The sequence below is a fragment of the Pleurodeles waltl genome, chromosome 5, assembly GCF_031143425.1.
Source record: "Pleurodeles waltl isolate 20211129_DDA chromosome 5, aPleWal1.hap1.20221129, whole genome shotgun sequence".
In the NCBI taxonomy this organism is placed as follows: domain Eukaryota; kingdom Metazoa; phylum Chordata; class Amphibia; order Caudata; family Salamandridae; genus Pleurodeles; species Pleurodeles waltl.
Window position 1 is genome coordinate 765,907,467 of NC_090444.1, and position 25,700 is coordinate 765,933,166.

Genomic DNA, 25,700 nt, shown 5'->3' on the forward strand with positions numbered 1-25,700 from the left:
CGACGCCCATCCCCCATTGAAATGACTCCTGTCTTAGCAAAGACAGGAGTCATGCCCCCTTGCCCAATGGCCATGCCCAGGGGACTTCTGTCCCCTGGGCATGGTCATTGGGCATAGTGGCATGTAGGGGGGCACAAATCAGGCCCCCCTATGCCACAAAAAAATAAAAAAAAAAAATTACCTGGACTTACCTTAATGTCCCTGGGGTGGGTCCCTCCATCCTTGGGTGTCCTCCTGGGGTGGGCAAGGGTGGCAGGGGGTGTCCCTGGGGGCAGGGGAGGGCACATCTGGGCTCATTCTGAGCCCACAGGTCCCTTAACGCCTGCCCTGACCCAGGCGCTAAAATCCGGCGCAAATGCGGGTTTTTTAGTCCTGCCCACTCCCGGGCGTCATTTTTGCCCGGGAGTATAAATACGACGCATATGCATCGCAGTCATTTTTTAAGACGGGAACGCCTACCTTGCATATCATTAACGCAAGGAAGGTGTTCACGCAAAAAAATGACGCTAACTCCATGAACTTTGGCGCTAGACGCGTCTAACGCCAAAGTATAAATATGGAGTTAGTTTTGCGTCGAATTTGCGTCGAAAAAAACGACGCAAATTCGGCGCAAACGGAGTATAAATATGCCCCTTGATCTTTGTCATCCCTATGGAAGCGTGTTTCTTTAAAAGTAGTTTTACTCATAATACAGCCTATTTACAAACTACATTTTGTAATAAGTAAGTAGCATTACTGTGGTAGTATTCATGCTGTACTAATGCTCTTAACTAACTTATGGACGGAGTCCTCTACCTCCCCTATCTTTTCTATGTGGGAAGCTCCACCAAATTGGAAGAGATCTTCGCACATGTATGCCTACATTTTAGTAGCAAACGTGGGAGAGACATGGGGAGTGACTGGAAAATTGGGAATACTTACTACAAAATAGGAAACGTTTTGGGAATTAAAGAGGGGTTTAAGGAGGGACAGGCTTCATCAAACATGCATCCAGCAAAGAATAAGCACCAGACTTGGCCACTCGCGGGTATGACTATCTCCCATAGAACATAATGGAGGCAGGGACTTACAGTAACACCTCATGGGAAACCCACCTCTTGTGGCTCTCACCTATTGAATGGGAACAGTGCTTTTAACAATTAGGATTGGCCTCAACAGTAAACTACAATGCCTAATTAAAACTTAATGGTGTAGTCAGACCATCAGCTTGCATAAGATTGCTGCCAATGGTTTTTGCCTCTCCTCAGGAACTTTGCTATTTTTGCAGGAGAGTGGGAGTAGTAGTGGCTGTGGTTGTTGAAAGAGAAAGGAGGCTCTGTTATCTCTTCTTAGCTGGCTCCTGCTGTCATTGTCATGCAGTGATAGGATTGGCTCTGGGAAGACGTGGGTAGGCTCTGCAACACTTGCATTTACCTCTAGGCTCCAAAATTTTAGGAGCGATTCCGCTTGAAAGGTTAGCAAGAGAAAGAGATGTAGTAGCTACTTTAAACACTATCACACATTATGTGCTTGTGTGGTGTAGGAAGGTAGGACGATGGGAGCCTTTTGTATATTTTACATTCCCTAAAATGGTTAGTTGATTAGGAAATGATGTCCTCATATGGTGAAATGTTCTAACAGCTGTATAGCCCACATCATCCAGCTATATTGCGCTGTAAATATCAATACTGGAGCAGGCATTTAATGGTCTGTTGAGACCTTTATGGCTGGCTTAAGCCCATTAGCACTTTGTATGGACTGCTAAAATTGGCGTAACCAATCATAAAGCTTATAATGCAACTAGTTACAATTGTAACCCAATATTTCCCTTACAAACACAACATAGTTTCAATTAGCATTTGGGTCTCCGATTGGATGCTTAAAGTCAGGGTGCAATACTGCCCCTTCCAAAATGGTGCATTGTACGCACTTCTGATACTGCTATTATTCAGCAGAGTATTAGTTTTCTCCCAATGGGATATCGCAGAGCGGTTAGGGCGATATTTCGCAGTACTGTTTCTATCAGGTATGACCCATGGAATGTGCATCCGTTGCTGCTGTTCTCTATCAGTTTGACTATTACTTTCTCTTGAGAAGTGCTTGTAATTAATATGTATTGCAGGCTCTAGACTGATCAATGTTTTTGAGTCTTATGCTGGGCATTTATCTACCACCCAACATCTTATTTCAAACTAAACTTGCTATTGACATATTACTCAACATTTGCAACCTTGTCAAATACCATAACATGGTGAACTTTATGTAAGAAATATCTGATCGGGTACAGTATTGTCAGAAATGTCTAGGGATGCCTAAGTATGCCCAAACAAGTCCTTACACAACTTTGTTTTATTCTTTTACTATAGTATAGGTCTGTGCAGGGAGCTCTGCTCCACTGGCGGAGATAACAGAGTTTTTGGAACTCGGCGCTCTGCTTGGAGCAAGGAGTAAGTCCAAAACTCTGCTAGTAGAGTGGAGCTCACCCAGTGCACACTGCAGCCCAATATGGGCTGCACAGCACAACCACAGACAGTCTGCGCTTGCGCTCTGCAGCCCACAACTGGACTGCTGCTTGGACCCGGAGCACAGAGGGAGGCAGACGCTGCAGGGAGTCTCGTCGCCGCCGGATGACGATGAGAGGAGTACTCCCGCGAAGATCCAGGTAAGTCTTTGTCTCTTTTTATTGTTATTTGTGCATACTGATGCACAAACAAGGACTGAAATGGCAGCTTTCGCTCCCTACGGCCCTGGCCTGAATTCGGGCCAGGGCTGTAGGCAGCGAAAGAACACTGCGGTTTCAGGCCTCTTGTTTGTGTGTGCATGTATGTTAGTGAAATCAAAAGACATGGATACATGTGTGGCGCAAACCTCAGAGTCATATTTTTCAAGCCACGCAAAGCCACTTTGCGTGGCTTTGAATGACTCCAAAATATGGAGCAATGCAAAGCAGCGCAAATCGCTACATTGCGTTATTCTCTGCAAAGGAAGGTATTCCATGGGCATTTTGTGGGTGTTCCTACACTACTCCCATGGCTTTTGACGCATTCCCAGATTTACAGGACCTTGTGAATCTGGGAATGCGCCATAAAGATACACCTCAACAGCAGAGTCATAATGAAGAGAAATATATTTTGTCTCCACATTTCTTTCTTTCTATGTGTGCTGCACACATAGAAAGAAGGAAGTGCCTCTTAGAATTGTTTTTGTGCAGGAAGGTGCCCCTACAGACACAAAACAATCCTGCCTACTACACACACAGGCACCTTTTTACCATTGTGCAATGGGGGCTGCATTGGCGCTAGGCTCTCAAGATGGCACCACTGTAAGGAGAAAGGACAGGAATGCATCATATTGGATTGATGCGGCACATTCCTGCTCTTTCCCCATGACACAAATCAGATCAGCGTGGTGGCTTGCTGCCCTGCGGCACAAAACTCGAAAATATGTCCAAGGACTTATCCTAAAAAGTAGATTAAATAAGTAAACAGGTGGAATTAGTGAGCATTTTCCTGTTTGTGTTATAAAGTATACAGCAAATCAAAAAATATTCGGGTTCTTAAGGGTAGTTGACAATTCTAATTTAGTTACATGCTAGCACTCAATGCTGAAGATTCAGGTTAGTAAGGTGGAGCCAACGAATGTCGTGGAAATTGTTTTTATCATAACGCTTGGATGCCGCATGTGGTACCTTTCTTTAGCAAGACCACTGTGGCTTCACAGTTGATGTTGTCATCCATTTCTGGGTTTGTTGCAAGGCCGTTCACCATGTTTCCTGCAGTCTTCGCCTTCCTTTCAAAACATCGATGGATGCATGAATTGTACCTATGGTAAAAACAAGTAGGTTTATGCAGGTTAGATATTAACGCGATTAAAAGCGCCAGACCCTTTAAAGCATTTTGTAGTGCTGAGCAGCGTTGGTTAACTATTTAACAAGTCACGTGGTTAAAGTGATGGAACGTAAGCCTTTTAATATGGAACTTCATGGAAGGAAATGGACTACTTCTGCAACAGTGTTTGTCACAGTTCAGTATTGAATTTTGAATGGCAGCAAACTATAAAATAATGCAAAACATGTTACATTCACGAAACTTATAAATCAACTCCGATTTTTATATGTTTTTAAGTCATTTACGAGATAAGGAAAACTAGCAAGATCAAGATGTGAAAAGAGCAGCATTTTAAACTTTAAAACTGTTCACATAATAGACCTGTGCTGTACAGTTCAGCACACAATTAATGTATGAAATGTTACTAGAAACTAAAACATATCATCTTGTTAATGCCCACCTCAAGAAGGTGTCATTTTTTGTTGCTAAGCCATGTCTACCAATGTTATGAGATAGGTTTTCTTGTTACAATAAATGGGCGGTATGGTAGGAATGCCATTGGCCCTTGGGGTGCCCCCTTGATGCAAAGTAACGCAAAGCACTGTAAACCGCTATGTGTGTTAATTTTAGGACTCATTCCCAGTGCAAAAAACGTTTTGCAGTAGACAGTAAATACTGTATCAAGACTGTGCATCTGTTTGTGTCAGTTTCCAAGACCGCACTATTGTAAAGGCTAGATAAATCTTCCCATTGGTTTGAACCAAAGGAAGACCAACGTTTCCAGTCTGTTCTCAGCAAGAACACTCAGTGACATATCTATCAATAGTGCAGTATCCAGAGAGGCAAAGGGATTAGGGGGTGAGAGAAGACCACTGCACCCCAAATATAGCTAGCTTTTACTACTCAACTGGGAAGAAGGTGTACCTGCTTTTCTTTCTTGGAGGAGGGCCTTTAGCATCATTGCTACTGAAACAAATCAGCAGACTCCAAGCAAATAAATGTACTAGGGAGGTCACATGACTGTAAGTAGCTCTGCTGTTGGGGTTTGTGTAATGGTCTCAAACTGTAATTCAAAGGGGCTTAGATGTAGACAGGATGAGCCATTCAGGCAGGATGACTGGAGAGGGGGTGTACCTAGCCCCACTTACACTTCAAAGGGTTTTTCCTCCTGCACACACAAAGGATCCTGACACCAGGCCTGCCCTGCCCTGTGTCACCCTTCCAGAACCAGATTTGGGAGTAGGACAGGGAGTCCCCCCCATATAAAGGCTGGCATCAGGTATAAATATTGGACCTCCAGAGTCACACTACAAAACATTTCTGGAGCTGGAAGCTACAGAAGAAGGATTGCCCTGCTGCAAGATGGCTGCCCTGCTGCTCGAAGGACTGCACTGCTATCTGAGATGAAAGACTGCATCAGCTTGCCTTCATTCCGGGCTAACTAGAGGGACTCCAAGAGTCAGTTGGCTGACCTCCTGTGTGAGGTACAGGGACACAATAAGCTTCAGATGCTCAATGCATCTGCCCAGCTGACCTGCTGCAATTGGACCTGCCTGGACTTACAACTGGACCTGCCTGAGCACTGCTGGCTTCTGCTGGAGTCAGTCCTGATCCCCAGGAATTGCCTCTTCAGGTCCTTAACTTCTGGCTAGGACCAGAGAGCACTGTTCCTGAAGAATCTGTGAAAATCCATGTGATCCTGTATGTGGCCATTTGTGTCAAAACTCTATTGCCTGTGCTGACCACCAAAGTGACACTCTGGTTTAACCTGCTCTTCATGGCAACAACAACTGTCCACGGTGACCGGCAATGTGAGAACTACACTTAGCGATACAGCAGATCTAGCCCGCGATGACTGCCAGCACAGCACATACCCATAGCAGCCACCGTCCATGACGCACAACCGGCCTTTTGTGATACATCAATGACTGTCCACCATGCTCGACCTGCTTTTCTCACTACGACAACCATCCACTATGCTCAGCCTCCTCCTTGAGACCTTCTCCAACCTGAACAGAACTCTGTGTGCTGAACTTAGAAGATAACTTTTCCATCAGGATGAACTTGGTCTCTGTGTCGAGCCTGTGCTCCATCATGGCTGGCCTGAACTTGTGACTCTAACCAACTCTAGTGCAACCAGATGACTACGAGTAACGCTTTTTGCTTTTAAGCTCTGTTTTCACTCAAAATATTGAACATTAGAAACTGAATATCTCCAGTTCTACTGATTGGATTTTTGCAATTCTGGTATCATTTTATTTATTAAAATGTACTCTATTCGTGTAATTTGTTTTGGGATTTTTCCTGTGTTGTGTTGTCACTTTATTATTGTTGGTGTGCTGCATAAATACTTTACACACTGCCTCTAAGTTAAGTCACACTGCTTGGGCCAAGCCAACAGAGAGCCAAGCACCAGTTAGATTAGTGATTTTTGTGGTTCACCCTGACAAGATTGTGGTTGTTGCCTGAGTGGGGCTTCTAACCGCCTCAAACAATAACCCAATTTCTTAGAGTTTTAAATTATTAATTGCCAATGAGTTATGTTTTGTGTGCCACTAGCAGGCTGCTTCAAACTCTTTTATACTTCTCACACTGTTACCATAGACAGGGGTGAGCATTGCAGGCTGTCACTTTTGGCACATAAATGTTACACGCTTTGGCACTTGGGCATTTTTGCATATTTTTTAGTTAGATGCTTGCAAATTAATCAGAGGTCAAAGTTTACATTTAGGTCTGATCAGTTTTTTGGGACTGCCCAGTGAATAGCAGCTTTTACAAGGAAAATCTGTGTAGCTGGAAATACTAATAAGTCCCCAGGAAGTGCAATGATCTACTTGAAACTTTTGGCAGGAACTCGACCCTCTGGCCCAGGTAATACTTAAGGAAAAAAGCACTGTGGTAATCCAAGACTCATAGAGCAGTGCTATCATTACTTTAAAACTTTTAGGGGGAGGTCAGATTCCTGTAGGGCAGTGCAGAGTTTTGTTTTATGCTCAGCGGTAGAGGGCAGCCCTTGCAGGGCATTGTGACACCCCAAACCATAGATATACTGCACCGGCTGTTTAGATAGAAATGGGACAGTCGAACAGTAGGCATACCAGTCTATTATGGCCCACATTATAAGTTGCATGGTACTGGTAGGGTGCAAAAGCTGCACTTGTAATTACTGGTACCATGCGTTAGCACTCCTCCAGTACTGTGCAATTATGAGATAAATCCCAAACAATGGGCAATAAGTGTGCAGACCTGGTTTTACTAGGCATAAAGCATAAAACTACAGGGAATTCAGATTCCATGTGGTTTAGTGTTGCCATTTAACACCTACGTTAAACACATGGCAAAAGGGAGCTGGGGCTTCTGTACAGGTCAGAAGTGGAGAGAGGAGGGTGGGGAGGCTAGGGAAAGTAAATGTGAGATGCGTCTTGGGAAGTGAGAGCATTGAATGCTCTCCTGTTGGCCGAAAAGGGGATCGGGTGGAGCTGGAGGATGAGGCAAGGCTTCTGTTGCAGCCAAAGCTTCAAGTGATTTTATTGGCCATTCTTTCCCGCCAGTAAAATTGGGCCTGTTGTTCCCACACTCAGGATAACTGAGCAGGAAATAACTGGACCACTTGTGATTGGGCAAAGGAGAATTCCATATGGGAATTCTGCTCAGCCTGACTTAGAACGAGGGCTGTAATGGAGGAGACATGGGGTCAGATGTAGCAAAGGGTTTTATCCATTCTGTGTCTATGGGAAAATGTGTTCGTACATATGGTCCATGGTCACCAGACCATTAACTAAGTAGCCATAACAATCTGTCTAGGGTATCTTTAAAAGAGAATGCTCAAAATAGCTAGTGTCTTGCAGGCGAGTCAGCTTTTCTTATTGATGTTATAGACTGAGAATTATGTTTATAATAGCATGTTTATTATATATATGGTGGAGTGCTGCAATGGCCTTTTGGTGGGGGGTGACCTAAAACAAAAGCCTGCTCAATGGTGTCCTACCCTCTGGTAAAGCAAAAAGACAAACTCAAGCAAATGAGAAGTGCACACCTCTTGTTACATTGTTAAGTTCTTATTTGTTTTACATTTGTATAACATGCAATGCATTTATAATTCGAAAGTCTTTTCATACAACAATGATTTGGGGAGTCAGATAGTGAAATATGTTGTTTGCCCCAGGAGAATACTGTTCAGCAAATTGCAAGTTTTTCAGTGGCTCTGAGCCAGGAATTTAAAGGTCTTCAAACTCCAGACCTGATAATTCCAGGCCCAGAAACTCCAGATCTGGAAGATTGTGTGAAGTTGTGGGATATATGGAGAGCTACTGTGCCTAGCCACCATCCAGCTTTATACTTAAGCATGGGGGTGCAGATATAGCTCCCACCAGCAGAAGTAAAAGAAACTCTGCTGTGCCGGCACCACCCATGTCTCCTTCCTTTGGCCAAAACACCCCACATCCTTTGCTATCTGTTCCAAGGAAGGGATACAGGAGTACAGATTTGACCTATGTGAAGATTTGTGCTGCTCTGCATTACATTTAGGCAACTTTCCAGCTTTAACGATGTAAATACATTCAAAATAAAATTTTGGGCCAGTTTGTAGTACTTCCGTAATGCACACCCAGTGCAGAATTTCAATAAATCTGCCCTTTAGAATGAGGAATGTATTATCACACATGGACATGTATCGTTGCACTGAACATTTAAATAGACAGTTACACTTCCTGAGAGTCATTCACTTATCTGCCATTTTGGAATGGAGAAGTAATATCAATCTGCCAAGAGATGGACAATTTACTTACTTCATGATAAGTATGTAGATCACATACATCGACACTAAAATCAAGGACTCCCACCTGTCAACAAAACCAGAAAAAGAACTCAGTTAACACACATCACAATAGGAATATTTCAAAACATTGTTGAATCCATTCATATTACTGTTATCAGTTGCCACATTTTGAAAGTGACATGTATAAATAAGTTTCTCATCCCTAATACAACTCAAGGTTAACCTCTGATATGCATATTTTCCCACCCAGGAATGTGGAAAACATACATGCATCAAGTATCTCTGGAAAGTTAAAGTGGCTTATGCTTTTTTCTCTGTTGAATTGAAATGATTTTCACTGTGGTGTCAAATTGCACTTTTTGTGATCTGTCCAACATCTTGCGATGCGACTGATGTACTAATAAGTCACATCACAAAATGTGGATTCACAAGAGGTTGCAAACATCCTGTGTAATGAATATTAAATAAGCAGGACTTAAGCAGGTATCAAAGAGCTAGCAGGCCCCAAATCCCGCCTTTACATTTCTGATATGAAACCATTTTAAGCAGTAGGTGCCCTTTAAAGGGACAGGCACTAATATAAAAGAAAAAGTTCCTGTCAGGATACTCATTGCAAGAGAAAGCAGTGGTTCCCTGGACCTCTGCCTGCACACCCTGAGGCCAGCGCCAATGATTCTTAAAGGGGACAGCTGCCCCTTTACAAATCAGATACGACCCCATGTCCGCAGCTGCAATCTGATCAATGGTGTGTGGCTGTAATTGTGATTGCAAAGCATTGATATATACTATTGTGATCCCTGAATATAAGGTGGGTGACCCTTTCAATTCCTCACATATCTGCAAGTGGGAAAGACTTTCTCTCTAGTAAAAAGGGTTTTGTGCATGACAAAACACGCTTTTACAGTCAGGAAGCCTATGTATGTGTGATTCATACACTTTGCAACCGCTCACGTTTTTGTACATGAGGCCATTATCCTTCACAGATAAAAGCTGTGCCATTAAAAGCTTCCAACCATTCAGGAGAATCAATACGATATTTAAAAATATGCCCTTGTGTCAATCAATATCCTGCCTAGAACAATTAAGGCTTGATGGGTGAAATTAATCCATGTTTAAGACACTACCCCTGTTCTATCCTAGTTCGCAAACATGTCCTCAACTTATTCACTGATAATTAAACTAGACAAATGAAGTACACTCACAATCCACCTGGCTCTCAAGCTTTAGCTCACATAGAGGCCCCATTAGACTGAAAACCCAGTTTTGCATGCAAAGCCCTTTTTACACCCAAAACGGGAAAACATTCGGTGAGCAATTTGCAGGAGTCTGCTGCCAGCTGATGACCTTCCACAAATGGTCGAATTGTGGGAGCAGCAGCAAATACCAGATGTGCACGCTTTGCATATACTGGAATGTGAAATAATATGAGCGGTTGTTCTGTTATTCCCCATTCTTACATAATTAGGTGAAAATTGTGCACCTATTATTTGCCCCACTGAACCACATATTTGTGGGTGCTCACTGTGCACCCAGTTTCAGCAGCCTATTCGAAGAAGCCCCCCAGTCGGACTGTGCATAAGCTTTGCAACGACGCTTCAGGATTTTATTGCTTTAGGACCACCAATGCTCAGGCTGACATACCTATAGTGGGTCTGCCAGTACCAGAACTTTTCGGAAGTGCTGCTATACATTTTTTGTAGACAGCACCAACACACCTCATCAGAGCTGCTATATTACTTTCATGGATACTACCAAAACTGCTGAGCAAATCTGCAGTAGTTATATAGAAAATGCTCCATACTTCTGAGTAGACCTGTGGTGCCAATATTGGCTCAGTGTGGAGTACCTCACCTCCGCAGATTTATTTATAGACAGTGCCAAAGGGTCCCAACAATTCTGTCATACTTCAAATGGGATCATACTTGTACTTCTCAGCAAGACTGGTATATTTTAATGGAAAAGTATAGGTATATCCCAGTATACGTCAGATAATTTCCAATCAATTAATGACTTGAATAAAAAGGCATATGATTGTGACAAATAGCTTTATATTACTGCCCTCAAATTACTATGCTAAGGAATATCCAACTGTGTTGCCTACTGTCACATAATTTTCCAATTAATGTTCGTACCTCTGTCTCTTTTCATGACTTCCTGGCTTAAGTAATCCAACCTCCATTACATTTCACACTGTTTCTGTGCTGCAAGATGCTAATGCTGCCATAATAAACTGTCTCATGCAGTTAATAAAGTCTGCCGGTGGATAAACGTTCTGGGCATTATCTTTTATTGTTTGGGTTGGGCCTTATTTTTCATCATAAGACTTAGATCCAGAGCAAAGCAGAGTAAATCAGAAAGGGGAGTAAGAGAAAGATAGGAAAACAGTGGCAAAGAGAGAAAGCAGGGATTAAAAACCTGCAATAGGGTGATGATGAGACAGGAAATGTAGGTTTATGGAAGAAATAGGCAGAACTAGGGTGGCAGAATTGGGGGAGCGACAGAAAACTCGAACCTGACTCGAGCACGATGCTTGTCTCTGGCTCAGCTGAAGGTTCTCTTGTGAATCTTGAGCCCAAAACGAGCCAAACTTTCAAAGGAGGCGATTTGGGTCAGTGACTACAAATGCTGGTCATGGAACATGGGTACCCTGGACGAATCCTGGTCTGGGCTCTGTAAAACGTCAATCCTGGCAAACCTCCCTCTATCATAAAAAACTTTGCAAAGTAGTTTGTGTATCTTGTGAAGCATTCATATTTCTGTAGGCACCGTCTGCGCCATGTAAAACTGCCAACAGTAAAGTGTGGAGTATGCTGACACCCAGCCTCTAAGCTCACAGTCCAACAGTGAATGGCAAAGAATTAATCTTCACAGCATGAAACTAGAGAATCTGAGGTCAATTCTTTATTGATCAAGTTGTGTGATAATAGGCAAATACTTTGCCACATTCTTAATTTGTGTTCCTGTATTCATGTAAGAGCATTTTGGACTGCAGTGGCGCAGAGGCTGAATGTGACAATTAGGGGCATATTTAAGAGCCACTAGCGACACCGAAGCGTCACTTTTTGTGACGCTCCAGTGATGCCATGCCCTGCGCCATATTTATAAGGCGGCGTTTGTAGGAGGCTGGCCTGGCTTATAGTGGGTACCTTGTGGTACTTACACCCTGTGCCAGGTCCAGTTATCCCTTATTAGTAGAATAGAGGTGTTTCTAGCAGCTTAGGCTGATAGAAGGTAGCTATGGCAAACCGGCTTGGGCTGAACTGAGACATGCAAAGCTCCTACTATACCACTTATATCATATAGCACAATGTCATAAGAAAACACAATACACAGAGTTACTAAAAATAAAGGTACTTTATTTTTATGACAATATGCCAAAAGTATCTCAGTGAGTACCCTCAGTTAGAAGGTAAGTAATATACACAAGTCATATGTACACAAACCCAAAACAGGTAAATAATAGTAAGAAAAGTAATGCAAAAAGTGTAGAATTACAATAGGATGCAATAGGTGAACATAGGTCTAGGGGCAACACAAACCATATACTCCAAAAGTGGAATGCGAATCACAAATGGACCCCAGACCTATGGGAGCTTGTAGAGGGTCGTTGGGACTGTAAGAAAACAGTCAGGGTGTCCAAGATACCCCACCCCAAGACCCTGAAAAGTAGGAGTAAAGTACCCCTACTACCCCAATAGGGCACAATAGTCGTGATAGGGTGATTCTGCAAGAACCACAAACACCAGCAAAGCACTGAAGACGGATTCCTGGACCTGAGGACCTGCAAGGCAGGGGGACCAAGTCCAAGAGTCGCGATAGTGTCCAGGGGGCAGTAGCCCAGGAAACCCCGGATGAAGGTGCAAGAAGGCTGCCTCTGGGTGGAAGAAGCCAAGGATTTTGCAACAACGAAAAGAGATAGGAACTTCTCCTTTGGATGGAAGATGTCCCACGGCATGCTGGATATTGCAGATGTGTTTCCACGCAGAAATACCACAAACAAGCCTTGCTAGCTGCAAGGGTCGCGGTAGAGGTTTTTGGGTGCTGCTGGGGACCAGGAAGGACCAGGATGTCGTCCCTTGGAGGAAGAGTCCAACTCAGAGGTTTGAGCACTGCAGGACGGAGTGCTTGGGACCCAGACTAGGCTGTGCACAAAGGAATCCTTGGAGAAGTGAACAGAAGCCGGAGCAGCTGCAAATCACGCAGTACACAGGTTTGCAGTCTAGCGTGGGGAGGCAAGGACTTACCTCCACCGAACTTGGACTGAAGGATCACTGGACTGTGGGGATCACTTGGATATAGCTCCTGTGTTCCAGGGACCACGCTCGTCGAGATGAGAGGGGACCCAGAGGACTGGTGATGCAGTCTTTTGGTGCCTGCGTTAGCAGGGGGAAGATTCCGTCGAACCACGGGAGATTTCTTCTTGGCTTCCAGTGCAGGGTGAAGGCAGACAGCCCTCAGAGCATGCACCACCAGGAAACAGTCGAGAAAGCCAGCAGGATGAGGCGCTACAATGTTGCTGGTAGTCGTCTTGCTACTTTGTTGCAGTTTTGCAGGTGTCCTGGAGCAGTCAGCGGTCGATCCTTGGCAGAAGTCTAAGAGGGAAGTGCAGAGGAACTCTGGTGAGCTCTTGCATTCGTTATCTGAAGAATACCCCAGAGGAGAGACCCTCAATAGCCAGAAAAGGAGGTTTGGCTACCAAGAAAGGAGGATTGGCTACCAAGAGAGGTAAGAGCCTATCAGAGGGGATCTCTGACGTCACCTGCTGGCACTGGCCACTTAGAGCAGTCCAGTGTGCCCCCAACACCTCTGTTTCCAAGATGGCAGAGGTCTGGGACACACTGGAGGAGCTCTGGGCACCTCCCCTGGGAGGTACTGGTCAGGGGAGTGGTCACTCCCCTTTCCTTTGTCCAGTTTCACACCAGAGCAGGGCTGGGGGATCCCTGAACTGGTGTAGACTGGCTTATGCAGAGATGGGCACCATCTGTGCCCATCAAAGCATTTCCAGAGGCTGGGGGAGGCTACTCCTCCCCAGCCCTTCACACCTATTTCCAAAGGGAGAGGGTGTAATCCCTTTCTTCTGCCTTCCTGGGCTTCCCAGACCCCAGGAGGGCAGAATCCTGTCTGAGGGGTTGGCAGCAGCAGCAGCTGCAGTGGAAACCCCGGGAAGGCAGTTTGGCAGTACCCGGGTTCTGTGCTAGAGACCCGGGGGATCATGGAATTGTCCCCCCAATACCAGAATGGTATTGGGGTGACAATTCCATGATCTTAGACATGTTACATGGCCATGTTCGGAGTTACCATTGTGACGCTATACATAGGTAGTGACCTATGTGTAGTCCACGCGTGTAATGGTGTCCCCAGACTCAGAAAGTCTGGGGAAATTGCCCTGAACAATGTGGGGGCACCTTGGCTAGTGCCAGGGTGCCCACACACTAAATAACTTGGCAGCCAACCTTCACCAAGAGAGGGTTAGACATATGGGTGACTTATAAGTTACTTGTGTGCAGTGAAAAATGGCTGTGAAATAACGTGGACATTATTTCACTCAGGCTGCAGTGGCAGGCCTGTGTAAGAATTGCCTGAGCTCCCTATGGATGGCAAAAGAAATGCTGCAGCCCCTAGGTCTCTCTTGGAACCCCAATACCCTGGGTACCTAAGTACCATATACAAGGGAATTATATGGGTGTACCAGTGTGCCAATGAGAATTGGTAAATTTAGTCACTAGTCTGCAGTGACAAATTTAAAAAGCAGAGAGAGCATAAACACTGAGGTTCTGGTTAGCAGAGCCTCAGTGATACAGTTAGGCACCGCACAGGGAACACATATAGGGCACATACTGTGAGCACTGGGGTCCTGCCTAGCAGGATCCCAGTTACACAAGGGCTAAACCAAACATACATACAGTGAAAAATGGGGGTAACATGCCAGGCAAGATGGTACTTTTCTACAGCGTTAAGCCACTTTTTGTGGCTTAACACCACCTTGTAAATACTGCTACTCCACATGCAGCCCTTTGCATGGAAGTGGCGTGCAGTGGGTGTTGCTGTGGGCATGCCACAACAACATCCATTGCATTTTGATGCTGCCACATATTTACCCCCCCCCCCAGCGGTGAAAATGACGCTTTGGCACTTCTGCAGCACACACAGAAGTGCCAAATTGCCATTGGTGATTGTTTATGTGCAGGAAGGGACACCTTGCAACACATAAACAATCACACTCCTCAACGCAGACATTCTTGCACAATGGTGCAAGGATGCCTGCATTGGTGCAGGCATCTTAATTTAGCACCAGCACAGGGGATAACACAAAGGTGTGCTGTATTCAATTAAATACGGTGCATCCCTACGTTGTGAAAATGAGGGAGTGCGGCACTGCCAGTTTTGGTGCAGCGTCGCGCCCTGTGATTTTTTTGTTGAATATGGGTCTGAATTTGGATGTGTTATGTACCTTCGAGGTGTGTCTGCTTGGTTTATTTCCATGCCTGGTAACCAAGGACATGGGGAACCATTTCCTTTACTTAGACCTCATATTAGTCAAGCGACAGATTTCCATGGCATGGAAAGCAAGAGCTAGACTGGTGATAGAGAAAAAAGAGGCAATCGTCAAGAACTGGGTTTGGGCGGAGGACCAGGAGCTCCACAGGGAGGAGGTACAGGGAGTAAAGAGACAACTGTTAGCTCCACTATGAATGGAAGTATTGAATGCCTTTGAAAACCATGGGGGGCGTACTCAGTCATTTTCGGACGGATCAGTATGCAGGGATGAGTGTGGATTGGTTGACTACAAACACAGTGGGACACAGCTGAATGTACAGGGGGTCAGTGTGGAGGTGATTGGTTGCCTGTAGTTTCTGGAGAGCCATGCCTGGGGGTGTGACAGTTGCCTCGCTGAGTATGTATTTGCCCTGCTTTGTGTGACTGCGATTTAGACGGGGGGGAGGAGGGGCTTGATAGCCTTTCACATACATACATACACTCTCCTGGTTGAGATGCTGAGCGAAAGCCCGATTGGAAACCAGCGTTAGCACTGATGGTTGTGTTAATGGTTTTACTCTTGCTATACTGACGGATATACAATGCACATGTGAATGTCCACCCTTGTGGTTTCTCCTATACTGTCGACGGTTGAAACCAGCGGGGTGAACAAGAGAACTATGGGTGCAGATATGAGAAATGTAAATGTGTAATAGATGCTTTGTGACGCCACTTCCTGGGGAGGCATGATGGTTAATATACTGTGCTGCTCTGAACTGCACATGTGCAGTGCTGTGAAAAAAACTTATATATATATATTTTTTTAAATGCATCATTTTTGTTTATTATCACAAATCAGAGGTTCTTCAAATACAGAGTACATTATGGCCCTCATTCTGACCCTGGCGGTCTTTGACCGCCAGGGCGGAGGACCGCGGGAGCACCGCCGACAAGCCGGCGGTGCTCCAATGGGGATTCCGACCGCGGCGGTAAAGCCGCGGTCGGACCGGCACCACTGGCGGGGTCCCGCCAGTGTACCGCGGCCCCATTGAATCCTCCGCGGCGGCGCAGCTTTCTGCACCGCCGCGGGGATTCCGACCCCCTCTACCGCCATCCAGATCCCGGCGGTCGGACCGCCGAGATCCGGATGGCGGTAGGGGGGGTCGCGGGGCCCCTGGGGGCCCCTGCAGTGCCCATGCCACTGGCATGGGCATTGCAGGGGCCCCCGTAAGAGGGCCCCTACATGTATTTCACTGTCTGCTGCGCAGACAGTGAAATACGCGACGGGTGCAACTGCACCCGTCGCACAGCTTCCACTCCGCCGGCTCGATTCCGAGCCGGCTTCATCGTGGAAGCCTCTTTCCCGCTGGGCTGGCTGGCGGTCTGAAGGAGACCGCCCGCCAGCCCAGCGGGAAAGTCAGAATTACCGCCGCGGTCTTTCGACCGCGGAACGGTAACCTGACGGCGGGACTTTGGCGGGCGGCCTCCGCCGCCCGCCAAGGTCAGAATGAGGGCCTATGTATGGTGCACAAAAACATCTCTTGTGTCTCTGTTCGAAATTTATCGCTTTTAATGAATATTTCTGGGTGCAGTTTGATTCTTATGTGCTACGGTGAAACGCTTCAATATGTTAAAGAAATATGATTTTTTGAATTTTGTAGACACCTTATCGTACTCTAACATGATGTTTCTTGCACGCTTTACAGACCAAATACTGCCAGGTATCTGCCCATGCATGGGCTCTAATAGCCAGAGCTGACCCTTGGCTGAGCTCTGGTTCTCCCTATTAATTTGTGAGTTCGTCCATATCCCATGTTTTTTTATAGCAAAATGCTTTTGTGGATGCTATTCTGGCATTCAACTGATGCATTTATGTATTTTCAATATGCTTTAGAGTGGTGGCCCGAGTGCGGTTTTCAGAGGGACCCACTGTATTTGGGTGGGAAATATTTCCTCATTTAGTTTATGTTTTTTTATTTGTTTAGGACAAAGCCAGTGTTTTAAAGGGGCCGGTGCTAACAAGTACTCAGTACCAGCATTTTTTATTTGTATCCCTTTAAGTAACAGCACTTCTCCGCCGCCAAGGAGAGTACCGGTACTCATGGCTCCTGGTATCCTGCTTATGGCTATTGCTGGTGAGGCTCTCACTCCAGGACACTCTTATTATGTCTTGGACGTGCGGGTGTTGAGAAGATCACCTTCACGCTGAGCTTGGCAAATCAGTGTCCATTCAGGCCCTGCTCTGTCAACTACATTCACACTATTGTGTGCATCTGTGCACACACTGGAATCCAGGCAACCCGCTGAGAGGAGGAACTAAGGAAGCCACAGGTGGAAAGGAGTTAAAAATGTCTGTTTTCCTGTGTGATCAGTTTGTGTGAGCGTGCAAAGGTTTGTGAGTGTTTAACTGACTGTGTGTGCGTTTGTGCGTATGCGAAAAAGAAAGAGAGAGAATCTGGATACCCTCAGGGTATTTTGAAGGAAATGTGTGTAGGTGCATGTGTGATAGGGTCTCTGTTTGAATGTGTGCGCACATGAGAATATATGAGTACTTAGCCCAATGCACATAAATAATAATACCAGAATGGCATCAAGAAACTGCACTAGTTAAACAAGTATGGGCAAAGCCATTAGCTGTGGCCTTGGTCATGCTGGTAAAATTGTTAATTCCAAAAGGAATATGGCAGTCATAGGACACAAAAAAGGAAAACATGCCTCCTATATGTGGTGACCATAAGATTGTAATAATACATTTAAATAAAAAAAGGATTTACCATTTCATATAATATAACAGTACTGGTGCTCCCTCTGAGGCAGAAATGGTTTAGAACCAGTTTTTATGTTTAATACACAGCACACAGAGGTATGATTCCCACCAGTGCAACAAAAAGCTGCTATTGGCCATTAATTACTGCAACCTGAAGCCCTTTTTTAAACACACATAACAACTGAAAAAATGGATAAAAAGTGGAAAGAAAAAATGCATTGCTGAAGTAAAGTATTGACCCACTATCCTGCCATTGAAGTGGACTTTTAAAGGAAAATTTACTAATTTAATCAGGAAAAATGCTATTATTTAAAGAGCAAGATGGCCAGTAACGTTTAAGAGCTGACCATTTAACCATGCTATATGTTATGGTAAGTGGAAGCAGAATGTGACTGATAGTTGAACAGAACCATGGATGAAGAGGGCTGAGTAAAAGCCCCTCTGCATATGTAATAATTGTTTTTAATGTATGCATTTTTTAAAATATCTTATGACTCATGAGATAGCTAAAGCTGTCTCTGGCTGGGCCTAAAAATGAAAAGTGGCTAGCTGTGGTTCATTTTCATTCAGGAGCTGAAGAAGGACCGATCTGTGCCTTTTTTGATGCTACTATTGTTTTCTGTTGTCTTGAGTTAAGCTGATAGAGGATTGTGAGCCACGCATATGTGTGTTTGGAGGGTGAGGGGGCCACAATGAATATAATCTAGCATGGCTGCATTAAAGGGGTCCAGTATGTTATAAGGTAAGGATCCTCTGCTCTATGTTGTCATTGTACAAATCTCTAAGAGGAGCAATGGATGATTTGGGCATTTTTTTCCAAGACATGTCCAGCCAGCAGAAAGAATTGCAGAAGCCATCGGTTGTTCCCACTGAGTTATTTTCTTAGGCTGTCCTTTCTCTGTGGACAACACACCTATGTTAAATCTCTAATCTAAGTGTGCTGAGATACCTTCCATGCAAGAAGACACGACACCTCAGTCAGTCTTGGTTATTTGAGGCCTCAAACATATGTCCATGGGTTACATAGCATTGGTAGAACCAGGACCATTGAAGTTCCTAGAAGGTTGGTGGGTTCAAACAGAGAGTGGGAGATGGCATGTATTCTATAGTGTGGTAGCAGGAATGCATGACTAGTATTACTGTTTAAAGAATGTGATAGCATCTTGAGAGATAACCAAGCTGAGATAATAAAACTCCTATGGTGTTTCAAAGGATCTACCCTAGAATATTTACCTACTCACCTCCTGATCTCAACTATTAAGGATGTAAGAAGATTGGGTGGGATGGGATATATGGCTACACATCTGCCTTTGTGGCTGACTGTGCCAACTCTAGGCTGGTGGAGACAGCACTCATAATGAGGGATAGTTGAGATGTTTGACATGTCTCTTCGAAACCTTACAACATTTCTCACTGACTGGTTTCCATCGCTCTTAAAAACCTTGAATTAGCACAGGTCACATCCATTACTGCTTCTCCCACTCCATTAATGCCTTGCGGACCCACTATGACAGTGCTTGTCTATTATTCAGCAATGGCCCAAATTAATGTACTATACTACCAAACCCAATACCCCAGAGAGCTGAGCTCACTTAATTCTAGCCCACAACACTATGCAGGCCTAACATCACCCACAGTGATAACAAATGTGCACGGTTTTTAATTTGTCAAAGTTGTTCTGAGGATTCTTGCACATGGTCTGATCTGACCAGTCCATATAAATAGAATAGGCTGCATGAATATGCCCATTCCTTATATGAGAATATGAGGATGAGCCCTTTAAATGAGGATCTCTTGAAAACTATGGTGCTGAAGGAGGGGCAGTGCCCAGGACTGTACAGATGCTGTTTGGTGCTACCTGGCTAAGAAGAAAAAATAGGAAAGCAGTAGTCTGCGAAGTCACAGATTGAAGCTGCTCTGCCAAAGTCCGGCTCAATCTCCTTCCATGTAGTAAAAAGAGGTGGAGGACCGTGACCGCTTACATTACAGCCCCCATGGAATATGTGGCAACATATTGGGAATACTTCAGAGTTTGTTTTAGAGCGATACCTTGCAATTTTATTTTCTGTTAGCTTTTCTGCGAATGAAGGAAAAAGGGTGAGAAAGTTAAAATGTACTTTTAAGCTAAAAGTCTCCCCCCATTCCACAAGTATTTGCATGCCTGCCATTGGGAAGTAAGTGCTACTCTTCATGAGCTCATCCTGATTTTTTCATAGTCTGTATCCTCTGTGGTGTAAAAGGCACTGAGCAAAGATCTGAATTGGGAGAGGAAAGGTCAGAAAGGGCTGAAGCAAGACCCCCCATCACTGGCGCAAGTTAGTACATTGGTGGTCCAATATCACTCAGTGCTGCCCTAAATCACAAAAATGCCTCAAGATCGGACATGGCGTTGAGTAGAGTACACACATTTCTTGCCAAAGACCACACAGCATAGGTCAAGATCACTTTACGTGCAATGGGCTGCATGCATATTTTAGTCTGTCATAGCAGTAAACTGGCTATTAATTGCTATTTCTGTGTTCCGCCACATGTGTAGAGCAAATCTACACATATGGTAAATTAGAGACTACTAAGAAGGACAATCCAAGCTCCAAATGAATAGTAAACAGATGGCAGAAGTGCCTTTATATTTTGTCCCACTCCTAACCCTGCCCACAGCCCCGCCCACTGTCAACACCCCTAGCTCAATCTGATGAGTACATGCACATATTTTTCCCATTTAAAGCACTGGACAAAGCTATGTCTTTTTCTGAATAAATATGATTACAGAAATTCAGGAAAAATAAGATTTCACGCATTGTTAATGCCTGATAAGTAAAACAGTTCTCCAGTTGTAATTCTTGTCTGCTTCTCTGATTGGAAAGTTTTTTTTTTTATTGAGGTCTAGGACGTCTCTCATTGGGCCAAATGTCAAGTACCAATGCTGTTAAGCGTCACCTGCAATCTCCTAATGTTTTTAACTTACTAAACTAAGACACAATGGAATAAAAGATGAGGGAGGGAAAACTAGTGACGAGGGGACAGGGAAAAATAGAACACACCAATCACCTGGGAAAATAAAATAAACATAATTAAATAGACAATTGCTTGGCAGCCAAAGAGTATTTCCTTTAAGATACTCCAAGAGGGGCTTCTAGATCTGGGAAATTTTTCACATGGTCAGCAATGCAGAAGTTGTTGTGAAAACCATCAGGCACCTCTGTGGAATAGGGAGTCTCACAAGAAGGATTGTGGTCACCCTCTTTTGGTGGTACTTGAGCGGCTACAGGGTATCATATGTTCCTTACTTCTGACATAGAAAAATCAACACATGCTTCCTCATACACACCTTCAGGTTTCACAGCTGCCTTCTGGATTCTATAAAGTGCATTGCACTGGGCTCCTCTCCTCAAACTCAAACATTTCCCTCCTTGCACGATGACACTACGTATGTTGATTCTGCAAATTTTTAAAGGCTTTCCGAATTTGGACATTCCTTTTTTTGTGTACGCTATGTTACATATTCTAATTAGGACCCCAGTGGATACACCTAAACTGCGGTCTTCATGTATTGTGGAATAATGTCCCTTGATTCAAATTGCTCCAACTGTTATGTTATGAATTCTTGTATAGTTCGGTAATCACCCTTGGAGGCATCCAGTTTCTTAGGAACTGGGCAGGCAGCCATCTCCTGGTGAGGTTAGTTGAATAGCCAGGCTTTCAGCTTCTTGCAGAACTCAAGAAGCGACGAGGAAGCTCTGATGTGGTGGAGGAGGTGGTTCCATGCTTTGGGGGAGTGATAAGAGAAGGCGTGAATCCAGCAGTGACTTTGCAGATGCAGGGTGTGCTTGTCAGTGAGAATTCGCTTGAGCGGATGTGCCTGGGAAGTGTGTAGACAGTAGAAGTGTATGTGGCTCTTCTGATATTCTGGAACAAAATTGGGTAGTGTTTTGCAATTGTGTGAGCGGTTAGAATTGGATGCATTTGTGAAATGAGAGCCAGTGCAGGTCTCTAAGGTGTGGGGTGATGTGGGTGCAGCAAGGTAAGTTGAATATGACTCTTGCTGTGGTGTTTTCAGTAGCTCCTTGGTGATTCCAGCATAGAATGTGTTGCTATATTCGAATCTACTGATGATCTATGACTGTATAACCATTTTCCTGGTGTTCTCAGGAAGCCATTTGAAGATATTTCTTAGTATCTTTAGGATTTGAAATCAGGTGGAAGTTACTGCATTTTCTTGAGCTGTCATGATGAGCTTGTGGTCCAGGATGGTTCACACATTTCTTGCATTGATGGTGGGTGCTGGGTGAGGGTCTGAGGTTAGAAAGCCACCAGGGGGAGTCGCTCGGTGGAAGTTTTCTTTATGAAGATCACTGCTTCAGTTTCGTTCATGTTTAGTTTGAGACAGTTAGGGCCATATTTATACTTTTTGACGCACAACTGCGCCAACGCAGTTGTGCGTCAAAAATTTTAACGCCATTCCAAAGCGCCATGCGGGCGCCTTATTTATAGAATGACGTTAGCCGGCGGAGCTGACTGGTGTGCGTCAAAAAAAATGACCCACACCAGGCAGCGCCGGCGTAGGGGAAAATGGAGCTTGGGCGTCAAAAAATGGGGCAAGTCGGTCTGAGGCAAAAAATCTGCCTCAACCCGATTTGCGCCATTTTTTTTTACTCCCACCCTCCATTGACATGACTCCTGTCTTAGCAAAGACAGGAGTCATGCCCCCTTGCCCAATGGCCATGCCCAGGGGACTTATGTCCCCTGGGCATGGTCATTGGGCATAGTGGCATGTAGGGGGGCACAAATCAGGCCCCCCATGCCACAAAAAATAAAAATATATATATACTTACCTGGACTTACCTTAATGTCCCTGGGGTGGGTCCCTCCATCCTTGGGCGTCCTCCTGGGGTGGGCAAGGATGACAGGGGGTGTCCCTGGGGGCATGGGAGGGCACCTCTGGGCTCCTTCCGAGCCCACAGGTCCCTTAACGCCTGCCCTGAGCAGGCGTTAAAAAATGACGCAAACGCGGCTGGACGTCATTTTGTTTGACCCGCCCACTCCTGTGCGTCATTTTTGCACGGGAGTTTAAATATGGCGCAAAGGCCTGGGAGTCATTTTTTAGAAGGGAACGCCTACCTTGCATATCATTAACGCAAGGCTGGTTCACCATTCTAAAAAATGGCGCACATGGTGGAACTTTGACGCCCGCTGCGTCGGGCGTCAAAGTATAAATATGGGGCAGTGTTTGCGCCGAATGTGCGTCAAACAAACCGACGCAAATCCGGCACAAACAGAGTATAAATATGCCCCTTAGTTTTCAGCCTTGAGGTTACGGAGGTCATGAAAGTGGCAAAGTTGTTTATCATGATGGGGTCTTGTCAGATGGAGAGATTCAGTTGGGTATCCTCAGAGTAGGAGTGTTTGTTGATGCTGTATGATCTGATGACATCAGTTCCTGGAGTCATAGAAATGTTGAACAGCTTTGGGTTGAGAGTTGATCCTTGAGATACTCCACTGATGAGGTTCTTAGCCTTTGATGTATAGGATGACAGGTTGATTCTTTGTGTCCTTCTTGTGAGGAACAAACAGATCCAGTTGATTGCAGGTCCTTGTGTGCCTGTCTCATGTAGTCTTCTGATCTGGGTGAGGTGGGAGACTGTGCTAAAAGCAGTGGAGAGATCGAGTAATATAAGGGTTCCTCTGTCTCCATGGTCTAGGATCATCCTGATGCTGTCAGTTGCTGCGATGCGAGCAGTCTTGGTTCCATGTTTTGGCCAAAACCCTGATTATGTAGTGTCTACGAGCTGGTGTGCATTAAGGGGGGGGGGGTGAGTGGGATATTTATGACTTTCTTTTTCCATCACTTTGGCTGGGTAGGGTTGAAGGGAGATTGGGCAGTAGTTTGCTAGTAGTGCAGTGTTTCTTTGGCAGTGCATTGACCATGGTGTGTTTACAGGCATCAAGGAATGTCTCAGAAGTGATGGAAGTGTTTAGGGTGAGGACTTTACTGATGGGACAGGTTCCCATGTCCCATTGTTTCTGACTTATTTAAGATCAACCATAACAACACTCACCCTTTGTAGGAGGCCGTCTCTGTATAGTGTACAAAAATGATTTGCACTGAGCAGCGAGTCCAAGCAACCCCACCTTGGTTTACAGAAGTAAAAACTAGGTCATCTAATGCTCTAATTTTTATTGTAGCTTGGTTGAGCAGTTAAACCAATCTTGGAAAAGTATTTGTTGTACTCACATTATCAATAAATGTGGACACACACTCAAAAGGATACCTCAAGACCAATTCACAAAATTACTTTAGATTTTTATAAAAAGTTTAAGACAAATATCATCAAAATCGAGTAAGTACTTTTTAAATTGTGATTTTTCAAAGTTTAGCAAAAATAGCCTTTTTGAGCGTGATTATTCACAATAGGAATCAATGGCCGAAAACCTTAAAAATGTATTTAAAATCAGGCAGTGCATTTACCAATGTCTTCTTTTGTCTGTATGTCGAGGTCTTTCACCTGTTCTGTAGATCAGCTAGGAAAGTTCGGGCAGCTCCCAGTTTTGACAGGCTCAGCTGCTGCAAAGCCCTTGGAGCTGATGCAGGTCCACTGCAGGGGATCACTTGGAAATGCACTGCACAGGAGGACTTCAAGGTGAGTCTGGTGAGTCCCCTTGGAGTTTAGAAGTCGCAATTGGTTGGGGACCATTAGAATACAGCTAGTTCACTGGTTCACTAGTGCAGGACCCAGGAAGGCTGGGTGCAAAGCAGATTTGTGAGCCAAGAGTTGTGCACAGAGGTGCCACTGAAAGCAGGTCAATTTGAGGGTGGATTTCAGGTTAGCAAGGTCACTCTGGGTTGTGGTTCTTATGTGTTCTGAAGTTCTTTGACTGGAGCTTTCTTCTGGTCCTCAGAGAGTCTGGAGGGGACTTTTCATCTGGGTGTCCGACATTGGAGGTCCAGTACCCCAGGCTATTGCACGGTTTACCCACTGTAGGTTGCAGTGACACCAAATTTGGCACACTTGCAGGATTTGTCATCTGGATCCTTTGGGTGGAATTTGGTGTGGCTATTATTTCCAGATCCTTGGTCAGCGGGCGGTCAGTGAATTGGCCTGCAGTGGCCTTTTGTTTCTTTGTTGCAGGGAGTGATGCCTTCACTCTGGAGGGAGATCTTTGGTAAGTTTCAGAAGGGTGGAAGTCCTCTGGGGTTTTTAGAGTATGTCCAATGTCCATGAAACCTCATAGTGGCGATTGTCAAGTCCTGGGTGCAGCAGGCAGGGTTTGGCTTTTTCTTTGTGCAGCAGGAATGCAGTTCTTGAGCCTTGGGTCTTCTTTGTTTCTGGCTTCTTATATATTGCACTTAGTGGGTGCTTAGCAGAGTTCCTAGTAGTGAACAATGAACCATCTACCTTAGGGTGGCTACATCCACTATGTGACCACTTCCTGTGGGCAGAGGTCACTTATCTATTCCTGACTGGCTAATTCCTTACCCTGCAAGATGGAGTAAAATAAAATGGAGAGGTCACCTCACATGCAACACCTTAGGGGTGGTGTAGACTGGGGGTGGCCACTCCTCCTGTCGATGGGCATTTTCCCACCATTGCTCCCACCAAAAGTAGGGGTTTGTAACAGGGGCAGCCATCTGCTGCTGGCAGCAGAGCTGATGGTCGAGTTTCAAGGGTGTTAAGCCCTCTGAAGCTCGCAGGCAGGGCTGTGCACATTCCTGGGGGAGAAGGTGTAACACCTCTGCCCAGGAAGGGCTTTTTTTCTGAACCCAGAGAACAAAGGCTCTCACCCCAGGGTTCCAGAATCTTGACTGTTGGTGGCAGGCTGGTTGTGACTGGCCAGCAACGATGCCAGGGCTAGTTAGATTTGTAAGGGGTCACTT

At 45.0% G+C, this 25,700-nt stretch overlaps 1 protein-coding gene across 2 annotated transcripts in view; it reads right to left on the reverse strand.

The window, feature by feature from the left end:
- The window catches only part of SLC24A3 (solute carrier family 24 member 3), a 1,392,829-nt gene that overhangs the window by 227,366 nt on the left and 1,139,763 nt on the right, over window positions 1-25,700 (reverse strand). For both annotated transcript variants that reach the window (XM_069234727.1, XM_069234728.1), the window contains exons 9-10: window positions 8,594-8,647; window positions 3,668-3,801 (exon numbers count right to left, since the gene is read on the reverse strand). In XM_069234727.1, coding sequence (XP_069090828.1) covers window positions 3,668-3,801; window positions 8,594-8,647 — 188 coding nt within the window. The remainder of the gene's footprint in view (window positions 1-3,667; window positions 3,802-8,593; window positions 8,648-25,700) is intronic.